The sequence below is a fragment of the Diplotaxodon limnothrissa genome, linkage group LG17, assembly GCF_057381915.1.
Source record: "Diplotaxodon limnothrissa isolate DT_005_m linkage group LG17, D_limnothrissa_male_GT1.1, whole genome shotgun sequence".
Taxonomy (NCBI): domain Eukaryota; kingdom Metazoa; phylum Chordata; class Actinopteri; order Cichliformes; family Cichlidae; genus Diplotaxodon; species Diplotaxodon limnothrissa.
Genome location: NC_140612.1, coordinates 16,508,356 through 16,522,488, shown reverse-complemented (window position 1 = coordinate 16,522,488; position 14,133 = coordinate 16,508,356). Strand labels below are relative to the sequence as shown.

The following is a 14,133-nucleotide window of genomic DNA, read 5'->3' as shown; positions in this document are numbered from 1 at the left end:
AACCAGTATTTAAAACAATGGGGAAGTCTGAGGAATTCAGTGAAGATTTGAGGAGAATTTATATTTACACAAGTTAGACCCATTTTTGAACAACTACACATTCCAAGGTCATCATTTCAAACATTTGTACATAAGTAGAAGTTATTCAGATGTGTCACCACTTTGCGAGGAAAAAAGCCCAAACTGTCACCTTCAGATCACAGGAAATTCCACAAAGTCCACAAATAATCAACAGATTGGCGTCCTGTCCTGAATCACATATTGATGCTTATTAGAAGAATGGGAACATTTTTTGCAGTTTACAGGGAACAGTCCAGTCAAGGAATAAAGTTGCATCTCAGAATAATCAAGGATAGACAGATTTAAACACTACTGAAACATTTTAGACCCTCCTACCTGCACACTGAGAACCAAGGGATCTCTCAGGAAGAGTGATATGTTTGTAGAAAAACCTACCATGGCAATGTATCCCAGTAAGAACAGACAGACCTTTGCAATGTAGAAAACCCAGCTGCACAATGTAAATCACCTGGTTACTATAGCAATCCGCACAGTCTTGGTTTATGATACATGGCCCTTGTGTAAGTCCACAGAAATGTGGACAGTTATGAAAAGTGCGATTCAATTCCAATTTAATTTTATTCAATAAAATTGTATTTATTTATCACCAGATCACAACAACCACAAGGTGCTTTATATTGTAAGGTAAAGATCCCACAATAATACAAAGAAAACTCGAAAAATCCAATTACTGATTTCTTAATGGTAGAGACTAATGAGGTTCAGAAGTGTGTAAAATTCTGTGTAAAACCAGTAAGATTTTAGGAACCAGTGGTTTACGATGGCAGAATATCAGAAAAATAAAATACACCAAGAAGAAACAGACCAGTCTGCTGATGCTGTCTACTTATCACCTTCCTAACTTGTGTTACACTGCCTCACAGACTACAGTTCAGTGTTCAACACTGTAGTAAATGGACTGGTTCTTATATAGCGCTTTTCTACTCTATCTGAGCACTCAAAGCGCTTTACACAACTAATTCATTCACCCATAAAGATAAGACAGCGTACAGAGCGGAGGTAGACGTTGTCCCACCGGTGCTCAGAAAAAACCTGAAGCCAAACATCCTTAAAACAAAAGACTCCTATGGGCACAGACAGGTCCCCTCCCCTCTCTTTATATGGAGAACAAGTGGAATGTGTCTCCGACTTCAGGTTTCTGGGGCTCACATCTTCGCTGAGCTCACTTTTTTCATCTGTAACTCCCGTAACACCTGAACCGTTTACTGAACTGGAAGAATTCCAAAGGTTCAAGAAAGCAGTGACTCTGCGCTTTTCAGGCGTATTGGGGTGATTACAGTAACCCCAGGCGCAGTGCTGCAGCAGCAGCGAGATTTGGATGTGGCACTCTACCTAGATTTATCGCAATGACCCTAATATCACTGAAAAAGCACAGAGTTGGTTTTAGGAACCATTTTTCGATTTCGCCAGTGGTTCAAGTGCTCAAGCAGAGTACAAACATGCCATGTAAGTACCAGTCCAGTTACCCCAAGCCCACTGTATCATATTAACATGTATCACGGTAATACAGCAGTGTCCGATTCTTTAACCTGCAAGGACCCCTGGTTACTTTTTTATGTTTTTAAAATGGCCCTTTTGGAAAGCTGTATGCTCATCAAAATATTTATTTTTGGTGTGTTTTACCTGGCTGAGCACTGAGCAAGTCTGTTTAGCAAGTGCTTAACATTTAGTGCATTTGGTCACTGGCATCAAGCTTACACAAGACAAAATTCCCATTTAGCAGCATCTTTTAGCTCTTTTAACATCTTGCGGGGGGGGGGGGGGGGGGTGTTTAATAAATTAGTTAGATAACTGCCATTGTAGAAATATACAATGAAATTGTGTTCAGTGACAACCAGCTGCACTGGATCACAAGTATCTTTTTGAAAAGACACACAATTGTGTCAAAAAGGTTGTTTCAAAGTGCTTTATGCTGTAACTACGTTGCAATGCAGAGTCAGCCCAAGGCATTACAAATACGAAGTGCCTGCTTAGGGTCCCTGAGGACAGAGGGTTTATTTTTGCACGTGTGAGTGATAATTCATATGTTAAAGGTATCAGTGTACAAAAAAGGAGTATTATGCAAACAGAGGAATGTTTGTGTAGCGATTTGTCCTGCCCCTCCGCTCTGAGCTCTGCTGGTAATGTCCAACGAGCAGGCTGAAGAACAAAACAATGTTAGAAGAATATATCCTCTAGGCACAAAGTACGGAAGAGGATTGGGGCTACTGGGGGAAGAAAAGTGGGCACATCTTTTTTTTCTTTTCCAGAATTCTGACATTAAAGTCAGAATTCTGACTTTTTTCTCAGAATTCTGGAAAAGAAGAAAAAAATGCCCACTTTTTTTCCGGTGGCCCTAATCCTCTTCCGTAGCAAAGAAAAAGAAGAGAGGGGGAAAAATAAAAACAAAAGCACAAACAAACACCAAGATAACGGTAAGTTTCCTCAAGTTAGGGAAATCTCTGTATGAATCATTGACATTTTGAGCCTGTAATTGGCTGTGAAGCAGGTCAGTAGGGATGGACGCTCGATACTGACTTTTCAATTCCGTGCCGAGTTTCTGAAGCACAGATATTTCAAAACACTGCTTTGAAGTGGGTTTCAAAACCCAGGTCACGTGATCATGACTAAATCCGAGATTTAGACAGGTGTCTTACCTGCTACTTCTAGGCAGTGCTTTGTGGCAGGATTCCTGTTTTAAGAACCAGGGTTGTTTGCATTTACTGAATTAATGTTTTTGATAGTATGACTGCTATTTATTACACGCACATGTATAAAAGAAAACATCTTATCTCTCATTATAATTACTGTGGACTGTGAAGACCAATACAGACTATTGACTATGGACTATTACTTAAACACTGGAATCCACAATTTAATGAAATAAATATTATTTAATTATACAAATAGTAAACAAAAAAACAGCAAACATTTAATAACCAATCACAAAAGTCATGAGAAAAAAGTCATATTACTATTTTAAGAAAAAAAAAGTCAAAATGTCATGTAAATGGGTGTAAGCATCTATATCCTTTGCAGTCCACTGCCAGCCACTTCATTATTTTACAAATCCACTCTTCAAAGTTTGTCTGTTTATCCGTCTCAACAGATCTTTTCAGTGTGCTTACACTCATGTGCTAAAAGAAAAGTCATTTCCTTCCTCTTTTAAAGTACAATTTCACTAACTCAGAGGGTATAGCAACCATGGCAATTTGTCTTGAAACAACAACTGTAATCGCCACAATTTCTCAAAATAGATTTTTAACTTTAATCTTGAAATTTCAGAATAATATATACACATATATGTATTCCGCCTGTGCGGAACTCATGATGGGTTCCAGCTTTTGGCCAACACCTGCGAGACATCCTCTCACCTGCTGCTCATTATCTCAGCATTCCTGACACTACTGTGGGGCGATCGTGGCTCAAGAATTGGAAGTTTGCCTTGCAATCGAAAGATTGCTGGTTCGAGCCCCGGCTCCCACAGTCTCAATCGTTGTGTCCTTGGGCAAGACACTTTACCCGTTGCCTGCTGGTGGTGGTCAGAGGGCCCGGTGGCGCCAGTGACTGGCAGCCTCGCCTCTGTCAGTGCACCCCAGGGTGGCTGTGGCTACAATGTAGCTTGCCATCATCAGTGTGTGAATGGGTGGATGACTGAGTGTGTAAAGCGCTATACAAATACTTAAGACAATAGATCGACGCTACTCGTCGCTGGATTGTTGTGCCACTCGCGTCAGTGTAGCCCCGGCTCTAACTAACTGATTCACCCATCTGTGTTTGCCTTCAGTCTAATCTGTGTTCTCTTTATGAATAGACCTCCTACACCCATCTCTGTTCTTCCCTGGAAGTGATTGTCATTGAGTTTGTGAGTGACTTGTCTGCTGTGATAGACTCAAAAATTCTAGTAAAATATGACGATCAACTAGACTATTACAGCAAATGGTCCATTTGGGAACGTAAATGTGTGGGGTATTTTTTGGCCTTCAGACAACAATTCTGATTCTTACATTGCTGGACAGGAACAAAGAAAAAAGTGGAAAAAAGCCTTTTTTTATTTAACTTCTGCTGGTGAATGAACCCGTTTTGTAGTGTGGGCGGTCAACTGGCTTTAAAAGGTCAATGTTAAAACATGTGACATTATGGTTCATTAACAGACTGTACTTTAGAGTAGGCAAACAAAAGCAGACATTCAACCTGAAAACCTGGCAATGGTCAAAAGCTGGCATTGTAAAGCAAAGGAACAAGTCTATCAGAGAAAGAAAGAAAGAAAAGAAAAATACAACTTAAAAAAATGTCATACGTTTTCTGTATGATATTTAAATCACACCACTCATCCGCTGCCAAAGATTTTCTTAATGAATACTACAAGCTGTATCTTTACAGTATGTTGCAAGTTACTGAATAATGAAAAGCGATGGTCATGAATAGTAAGATGGCTGTCACGGCGGGTGGACCCAAAGGGGGGGGGGGGGGGGGGGGGGTTATTACTAACCTTGAACCTTTCGAGGTTACAAAATGATGGCCAAAAATCTCAGCCTCGTGATTTTGTTGACTTTGTCAGAAAGCATGACATTCACACACTGCCGTTTGTGTTATAGTAACATTTCCAAAATAGATTTTAAATGTAACTGTTCTTTGTTAGTGTTAATAAGTTTCCATGAGCCCAGTCATTCATTCTGTATGCAGACCATAGTTAAAGAGACTGTTTAACTTTAGCTTTCACTACTATAAACAAATCACTTTGACAAGACTAAGGAAGAATAGAAAAAAAGCAAGAAAAACGGGATTTGTTCTTTTAAAATATTTAGTAAATATTTATTTAACAACATTAAACATAGTTTATGTTCTGCACTCTGAGGAGGTCCCGTAATTCTGTACTTGAGCAGAAGTAAATGGACTGGTTCTTATATAGTGCTTTTCTACTCTGTCTGAGCACTCAAAGCACTTTATACAACTAATTCATTCACACAAGGACTTCTTCTAATTTTAAGTGCTGAGTATCTAACAGTCATACACATTCCAATGGATGCATCAGAGAGCAACATGAGGTTAGTATCTTGCCCGAGGATATTTGGCATGCAGACAAGGAGCAGCCTGGGATCAAACCACTGACCTTCTGGTTAGTGGCTGATCTGCTCTGCCACCTGAGCTACAGCCACCCGAAGAACAGATGCTAGTGTTGAAAAATACTCCAGTAAAAGTTAAAGTACAGATTGAACTTCTTTATGCAAGTAAAAGTGAAAACGTAGCTCCTTGAAGAACATTTCTACCATCTATTTTTATGCAAAGCTGACTGAACCTTGTGCAATATTAATGTGACAATAAAATAATATTAGTAGATAGAAATACCAACTTTATTTCAGTCTAAGTTTTGATTCTAATCAAGGTACTCAGCTTGAATCAGGTAAGCAGAACATGAACAGAGAAAAAGAAGGATTTTTTTTAAATTGCCTACATTATAGAGGGTTACTTTGCCTCTTACCTTACAGTTTACCTCCTCACGTCAGATTCTCCAAAAGCCTAGAAACTTTTAAAACTGCTCTTAAAACTCACCTCTTTTCATTGGCTTTTAGAAAGGTTTAATTTATTTGTTTATTTTATTTTATTTTATTTTTTTTTATTTGATCAGCGAGGTGTTTTACGAAATTGTGTTCTATTGTATTTTTATCTGTATTTACTGTACAGCACTTTGGTCAGCCTTGGTTGTTTTTAAATGTGCTCTATAAATAAACTTGACTTGACTTGACTTGACTACCTTTAAATAATAACACAGTTAGCCTACCTCAGTTTGTTTTGTAGTATGTTTGACAACATGGAAAAACATTATGTCAAATATACAGACCCAATATCTGATTTAAACACGAGGACTTAGATGTAAGCTTGAAAATGTCCAGTTTATCACCACTGAGCAGTCCTTACCTTTAAATCTAAGCTCTCTTCCTTTCCTGCCCTCTTTTTTTAATCTTTCTCCATCTCTGAGTGGAGTTAGCTCTTTCTTTTCTCTTCCTGTGAAATACAGCAGCTAGTCCTTTAGCTAGCAACACACTGTGTGACAAACTGCACAGTTTTGTTTTGTTGAGCTCATAGAAAAGTTGCATTTAAAATTACCTGCTGCTTAAAAAAATTACTGCCTTTACGCTCGCTGGTCTTCTGTAGAGCAAGCTAGATGCTGAAATACGCAACCCGAACTGATGGACAGCTGCAGTCCTTCTGTGTTGTGCCAAAATTCTACCTGCAGAGTATACAAAGTGTTTGTACTTCGTTACCTCTGACTGCATAAAAAAAGGTGAGTGAAGAAGGAAACAGTCAGAGCTTCATGAGAAGCCCCAAGCAGCCATGGCCTATTGGATCCAGGGTCACCTGTTACAGCCCTAACGAGCTGAGTCACCAAAAAGAAAAATTTTAAGCCTAATCTTAAAAGTAGAGAGCGTGCCTGTCTCCCCAATTCAAACTGGGAGCTTGTTCCACAGAAGAGGGGTTGAAAACTGAAGGCTCTGTCTCATTTTACTTTTAAGTACTTTAGTCAGCCTGCAGTCTGAGAGCGAAGTGCTCTAATGGGGTGATATGGTACTATTAGGTCATTAAGATAAGATGGGGCCCGATTATTCAAGACCTTGTACTTGACGAGGATTTTAAATTCAATTCTGGATTTAACATGGAGTCGATGAAGGGAAGCCAGTATAGGAGAAATATGCTCTCTCTTTTTTAGTCCCTGTCAGTACTCCTGCTGCAGCATTTTGGATCAACTGAAGGCATTTCAGGGAGTTCAGTAGGACATCCTGATAATAACAAATTACAGTAGTCTGAAAGTAATAAATCCATGAACTAGTTTTTCAGCTGCACTCTGAAACAGGATATTTCTAATGCTGCACAAACAGCAGAAAGCACTTTTACATATTTGTAACCTTAGTGCATAAAGAATTAGATTTGTCCACTTACATGAACAAATAGGTATCTATTGGATAGACCTTTAACACCTACAGCATGCTCTAATAGCTATAATTAAATATTATGGTCAACAGTATGAGGTCTGAGGTCCAGCAGGACAGGCACAGACATGAGTCCACTGTCAGAGGCCATAAGAAGATCATTTGTAAAGCTGTTTCTGTGATGAGCTCTGAAACCTGACTGAAACTCCTCAAATAAGCCATTCCTCTGCAGATGATCATTTACAGAAGCATTTTACAGCTACAACCTTATAAAGGAAGGTTGGAGGTTGGCCTATAATTAACTAAGACCGCTGGGTCCAGTGATGGCTTTTAAAGTAATGGTTTAACTACTGCCAGCTTGAAGGCCTGTGGTACATACAGCTTAATAACTGACAGAGGCTAATCATTTTTAAAATTAAAACATTAAACTTCCTTGAAAAGCCTTGTAAGATTGGGGTCTTTAAGACAAGTTGATAGTTTGGAGGAAGTAGTTACTGAAGTTAACTCAGTTTAGTTAGGGGAAAAATAGTCCAAATGAATCTAAGGAGCTTGGAAAGAAACACATCCAGAGGTGCTGTGGCTTAGCTGGTCAAAGCGCCTGTCTAGTAAACAGGAGATCCTGGGTTCAAATCCCAGCAGTACCTCGCTGTTATCTTCTTCTTCTGTTGATGCGTTTGTAATTATCCAGTTAGGAAATTCTGGGAAGTCTGTTTCAAAGTTAAATTAATGGACTGGCTCTTATATAGGGCTTTTCTACTCTATCACTCAAAGTGCTTTACACAACTCGCCTCATTCACCCAAGAACTGTTTTCTATGCTCTTTCTAAGTAACTGCTCCTCTATGAGCAAGCACTTTGGCAACAGTGGGAAGGAAAAACTCCCTTTTAACAGGAAGAAACCTCCGGCAGAACCAGGCTCAGGGAGGAGCGGGGCCATCTGCTGCGACTGGTTGGGGTGAGAGAAGGAAGACAGGATAGAAGACATGCTGTGGAAGAGAGACATAGGTTAATAACAGATATGATTCAATGCAGAGAGGTCTATTAATACATAGTGAGTGAGAAAGGTGACTGAAGAAGAAATACTCAATGCATCATGGGAATCCCCCAGCAGCCTACACCTATTGCAGCATAACTAAGGGAGGATTCATGGTCACCTGATCCAGCCCTAACTATATGTTTTAGCAAAAAGGAAAGTTTTAAGCCTAATCTTAAACATAGAGATAGTGTCTGTCTCCTGAATCCAAACTGGAAGCTGGTTCCACAGAAGATTAGTAGGTGACCTGCTCTACCTCTAGAGTGGCCTAAGAAATTTTATAAACAAAATAAACATGCAAATGTATACCATAAATTATATTTTAACAGTATTGTGTGTGGTTGTAGCTCAGGAGAAAGAGCAGGGCATCTACTACTTGGCAAGTTAGTGGTTCAACCACTATATAATCCAGTTTCTGACTCATATAATCTCTGACCTCAGCAAACACTTTCCTGATTATTTTATGTTGTCAGTCATTTCCAGTCAGACAGCACCATATAGTTATGATGGTTATAGTCCCCTTTAGATTCAAAAAGGATTGTGCAACATTGTAGCCTGTATGTGATTAACAGGTTGCTACTGTCTTTGATATTGTCTCTTGTGTCCCTGAGATTCTTCCTTCACAATGGGTGAAGGAAGTTAACTCAGAAAGTTCAATTAGTTCAGCTAGAGGAAAAATAGTCCAAATAAATCTAAGGAGCTTGGAAAGAAACACATCCAGAGGTGCTGTGGCTTAGCTGGTCAAAGCGCCTGTCTAGTAAACAGGAGATCCTGGGTTCAAATCCCAGCAGTACCTCCCTGTTACCATTTAAAACCTTCTTCTTCTGTTGATGCGTTTGTAATCATCCAGTTAGGAAAGTCTGTGTATGTCCTCAGTTATCCAGCTCATGGTGCTCTCCAGATGCTTTCCTTTCCAAGCTCCATAGACTACAATGACCTACATGACTGAGAACCTTCACAGACTGTCTAAACAAATATCAGTAGCTGTACTTAATGAAAGTTATGAATAATTGTTTCTCAAATGGTTAAAACGGTTAAAAGTTCATGAATTAATTTCTAGTCAGCATTAAAGGAATAGTTAGCTCAACAGTGCTCTGACTTTTTATCAGCTTGGTTACAGTGCTGAAGAGAAACCTGGGGTTGTTCTTATCTTCTTCAATCAATGATGAATAGTAAGATGTTCTAGCTTTATGGAGGCTTTTTTTTATAGAGCAACAAACTTTTTATCCAGTCTAAATAAAGATCTTCTAAATTAGTGAGAATCCATTCGCTCCAGTTATCTGCTTTTAGGTGCCCATTTGAGAGTTATACCAGGGAGTCAAATACTTCTGATTTCAGGCTTTCTTTTTCACAGGAGCTACAATATCCAGAGTCTTGTGCAGTTAAAATGTAGTGAGATTACCAAGTGACATCTGCAGGACCCTTACGATTACTGTGACAGTGTCAGACACTGAATGTTTCAAAGTTAAATTAATGGACTGGCTCTTATATAGGGCTTTTCTACTCTATCACTCAAAGTGGGAAGGAAAAACTCCCTTTTAACAGGAAGAATCCTCCGGCAGAACCAGGCTCAGGGAGGGGTGGAATGAAAACAATTTTTTTTGGATGTACGCCACAGGAATGGTCTAAAAAAGAAAAATGTTTACTAAGTGCCTTGCTAGTTGCAAGTAAAAAATGTATAACAAAGAAATGGCTATTACAAGATGTACCAACTTTATAATTGTGGTGGGAAATAACACTTGAGTTTATAGGATGGAGGAGTTAACAGCGTATGTGAATAACAGAGTAAGTTGGTTTTTGTCATGCTTGGATAAATGGGTCCAATACACTAATATACATAAGCCGAATTTAATTCTCAAATTTTAAAATCAATAATCTGGCAACTGGTCACTCCCGATTGTTCAGTGTTTCTCTTTTGTTTATTTTTTTTGCAAATTGTGTTAATCAATACCTGTAACTAACATTGTAAACTCTAAAACTCAGAATTTTTTTTAAAAAAAAGATAAGTTATAGTCCCTTTAGATTCAAAACGGATTGTGCAACATAGTAGCCTGTATGTGATTAACAGGTTGCTACTGTCTTTGATATTGTCTCTTGTGTCCCTGAGTTTCTTTGTTCACAATGGGTCACAATGGATTTCAAAATTCCATTAATACTAAATAACTGGCCCGACTCAAAGATTTGGTACGCTTTTGATGATTATGCTTGTGCTGATAAGAATTATCAGCCATGTTAAGTGGAAAAGTGTTAATCTTTTAGTCCTGTGGTAAATCAACACATCAACACTTTGCCTGTTGATGTAAATAGCAGTAAATTGCATTTCGCAAACTTTAGCAAATTTCTTTGTATGGTTTTTTGAAATAACCAAATTCTGCATTCTAAATGTGAAAGTCACACAAATACGTTTGCAGTAATTAGTATGCTGACTGGCACTTAAATGGTGCTTTTCTGATGAGAATGCAAAGTGCTTCTATACTTTTCACTTTCTTGAATCTTCATTACAATAGTTTTTTTGTTTTTTTGTTGTTGTTGTTTTTTATTATTCTTAGTAAATTAAGCAATAAATCTGGCCATGGATGTTTTTTTACCACCTCCAGCTTGATGTAATCCACCTATACTTGAAAAAACGCTGCAGCATTGCTGGGTAAAAGTTTGTCTGAAGCTATTTTGATCTAAAGAGTTCTCTTGGGTCATTGGGTGTAAAATAACAAAAAACTCTCTCGGTGTTCTGGCATTTGAATGAAATGATAAAAATATGCTTAACCTCTTACAACCAAAATAAATAACAAAAAGAAAAGAAACAAAAAAGTTTTATTAAGTACTTTTAAGGGTGTGGAAACCCCTTAAAAGGATAAAGATCCATGTCCTTGTGCCAAACTTAGGATAGAAGTAATGTTTAAACAGCTACCCTGGTTTATTCTAAACACAAATCAAATGAACAAAGTTGGGCCAAATCTGAACTCTTTTCAAACATTTTGATTGTAATGATGAGCAAAAAACAAAATGTAAGATCTGCAGCTGCTAAAAATCCTACAATAGCATCCTTCAGTTTAAATATCGACTGTGTACGAAGTGTGATGAAACTGACTGGTTCGGTAAACATTTCAAAATATGCTGAGCTCCTCTGATTAAAGTTCATGTTTGTCTTGTGGTCGCTTCTATTTATTTATCATTTATTTCCTAACCCACTGACATATGTTAACCAATCCACTCTATATAACAGCCCCGTAATAGTGGCCTGCTCCAGTCTTCTCTGCGGTACCATGAGGACGTTACGAGTCCTGACACTTCTTTCGGCAGCAGTCCTGCTTTGCAGCGCTGCCCCAGGTTTGGAGCCACTAACATGCAGTGAAGGTAACGGTCCGGCGGCAGCAGATAAGGCAGTGCATCACATCAATGAGCATCACGACCATGGCTACAAGTTCAGACTGCATGAAGTTCAAGGGAACAGTGTGGAACAGGTATGATAGTAGCAGTAAATGTGCGCATTTGCAGTTCACATTTGAGTATTTCCACTTTGGCAAGAGGAGCAAAGAGATAATAAACAACAAGCGGGACAAAACTTAAACAATAGAAGAGAGTAGAAAAAACAGTAGCAGTTCTATAAAAGCATAGTGAGTGACAAATCCAAGTCCACAATTCTTTTGAAATGTTTTTCTTTTTTAAAAAAAAAATATTATTAATGTTTATTGTAGTTTTCCAAACATTAGCTTTTCATGACAAAAAATCCTTAAAGTCTGTCATGGTGTTCCTGTGGTGATGTAGGAAACTGCATCAGTAAATATGAATGACAGTCTTACTCTCTGCTCTTTCCAGGTTGATGGTGGATGTAACGTAAAGTTGCAGCTGGATCTTCGGGAAACAAAATGCCACACTATCAACCCGAAACCCTTTGAGGACTGTGAAATACGTGGCATGGGAGAGCGGGTAAATGCAAAGCAGCTGTTTGCTTAATCCACCTGCCTGCACTGACTTCATGCAACATTCACCTCTGGTCAGAAGGTGGACGTGCTAATCTGGCCAAATTATGCAAAGTTACTTCAGTGATGTTATGAAATAAAACTGCATTCTCTGTGTTTCTCTGAAGGCAGTGAAGGCCAACTGCACTGTGTTGATGACTATAAAAGATGGTGATGCCGACATAACCAAATATGAATGTGACACACGACAAGGTGGGCTCTCTCTGCATCATAGCTGTTCACCATTTCACTGAGAAGATGCTACTGTAGATATGATCAAATACGATCATTTTTGATTACTTGTTACTCCAAGGCTGTTGGTCTGCCTGTTCAAAAACACACTCGATGTGGCCAAAGACAGACTTTGGCCAAACTTCCTCATTTTTCATAATTTGTCATTTAAGTTTGACTGCAGATAAAAAACAGCATTTGTAAAAGCAGTACACTAATAGCAAATATTAAAACTGTGGCATTAAGTTTAGTTTAAAAAAATGCTTATTTAGAATTTAAATCATTTAACATGTCTCAAAAAAGTTGGGACAAGGGTGACAAAATACTTTGTGTGTAACGCTAAAAAAATACAATGAAGAAACTCACGATTGAAAAATAATTTCAAACAAGCATCCTAGTGAAGAGGAGTCTTTAGGAAGTAAACATGGGGAGAAGTTCATTATCTTGTGAAAGACTGCAAGGGAGAATATTTGACAGAAAACGCTAAAGAGCCTCAGCGAGTGACTTTTGGAATCCTCTGAACGTACACTCAGTACAATTCTTTGTGTGTTTGCAGAAAAAACTAACTTGGAGATGGTACGCATCTGCCCTGACTGTCCTGTGCTGCTGCCTCTCAACAACTCTGAAGGTCTCAAGTCTGTTCGTGAAGCGACAGCAGAATTCAACAAGAACACCAGTAACCAGCATTACTACATCTTGAAGGAAGTGGGGCGGATATCAACTGGGGTACAGAGGATCCTTTTCTTCCTCCCCCTCTTTGTGAACTCATAAGATCAGTCATTGTTTAACTTTACACTTTCTTTTCTTGTAGTACATAATGGGATTAGGAATGAACTACTATCCTGAGTTTGCACTTGTGGAGACTCATTGCCCAATGGGCTCTAGAATCATAATTGAGGCATGCATTCCACTTTGTCCTAACAGAGCTGTAAGTACAACTCATACACTTCAGAAAATCCTGAGCCACATTTTGATATGCTGTGTACTAAAATTAGTCAAGTGTTTAGCTGTGTGTATTCAGTGAGATCATGAGTACCACATCCCATTAAAATTATATCACAATGTTAAAGAGTAACAAGCGATTTACTGCACAGTTGTAAGAAGTATTAAATCAAATACAAACAATACAGATAACCAGCATTTCTAATCCCTAAATGACAAATACCTTTTTTATGGCTTATTCCTGTTAGTTCTCTCATTGTATATATCCTTCCTTTTTTAAAGCGTCATGCTTTCTGCCGTTCATCTTACTCCAGTCAAAATGGACTCCTGTCCACTGAGTGTGATTTCTATCCTGCAGAGGTGAGACCAACAGCAGCTTTGCAATAAATTTCCTTTTTTATGGCAACTTATTAAGAAACGACAACAAAAAAACAACTCTTGCATTTGTTGTCTTTGTTCTCAACAGAACACCACTGCCCTTGGGCCTGGTGAGAAGGAGCCTGTCTGTGGACGTCATCCACATGGTCATGGTGGCCCCCCTCCACATGCTCACGACCATGGTCGTGGCCCCCCTCCACATGCTGACAAAGGAGGACGCCCTCCACATGCTCACGGCCCTCCTCCTACTGGTGGCAAGGGTAAAGGGTCATTTCACCCCCTACGGCGCTTTCATCCATGTCACGGATTCCTAGTCAATCCTGACCCAGCTCTCCACCCTATTTGCCCCTGGCCTCTTCCTCACCGCCCACACAACTAATCCAGAATTAGCTGAACATTGCCAAATAAAGAACATGGTTGTTCTGCATGCAATGTGCCAAAATATAGTGCATACAAAATAAACCATCGAGGTGTTGACTACTTGAAGCTGGAGTAAGCACAATGATTGTTATTTCTGAGAATCAGCAGACTCAGAACAGCAGTTCTGAAGTTTGGTTTGATTTGGCATCTATTTAATTCCATTATGATGCTGGCAGCAGCAAT

At 38.9% G+C, this 14,133-nt stretch overlaps 1 protein-coding gene and 2 non-coding genes across 4 annotated transcripts; all 3 read left to right on the top strand.

Annotated features, from left to right (window-relative positions):
• Positions 1-7,559: 7,559 nt before the first annotated feature.
• On the top strand, positions 7,560-7,633 carry trnat-agu (transfer RNA threonine (anticodon AGU)). Its single transcript has one exon. It is a non-coding gene; the product is annotated as a tRNA-Thr (tRNA).
• Positions 7,634-8,742: 1,109 nt separating this feature from the next.
• Positions 8,743-8,816, top strand: trnat-agu (transfer RNA threonine (anticodon AGU)). The gene has a single exon. It is a non-coding gene; the product is annotated as a tRNA-Thr (tRNA).
• A 2,420-nt stretch (positions 8,817-11,236) lies between these two features.
• ahsg1 (alpha-2-HS-glycoprotein 1) lies at positions 11,237-14,016 on the top strand. 2 transcript variants are annotated; one of them, XM_085376068.1, is made up of 8 exons: positions 11,237-11,481; positions 11,837-11,947; positions 12,108-12,192; positions 12,767-12,936; positions 13,022-13,138; positions 13,435-13,512; positions 13,619-13,702; positions 13,736-14,016. In XM_085376068.1, the coding sequence occupies exons 1-8, from the start codon at positions 11,284-11,286 to the stop codon at positions 13,907-13,909; spliced, it is 1,017 nt and encodes a 338-aa protein (XP_085232194.1). In that variant the 5' UTR covers positions 11,237-11,283; the 3' UTR covers positions 13,910-14,016. The 2 variants fall into 2 exon arrangements, with proteins under 2 accessions (XP_085232194.1, XP_085232193.1); XM_085376067.1 differs by having other exon boundaries at positions 13,619-14,016.
• Positions 14,017-14,133: the final 117 nt, after the last annotated feature.

Bases quoted from the DNA above. Each gene is read 5' to 3' on its own strand.
- ahsg1 (XM_085376067.1), top strand. From the start codon at position 11,284: ATGAGGACGTTACGAGTCCTGACACTTCTTTCGGCAGCAGTCCTGCTT. The intron at 13,139-13,434 runs GTAAGTACAACT...CCTTTTTTAAAG, and splicing joins CACTTTGTCCTAACAGAGCT to CGTCATGCTTTCTGCCGTTC. The intron at 13,513-13,618 runs GTGAGACCAACA...TGTTCTCAACAG, and splicing joins GTGATTTCTATCCTGCAGAG to AACACCACTGCCCTTGGGCC.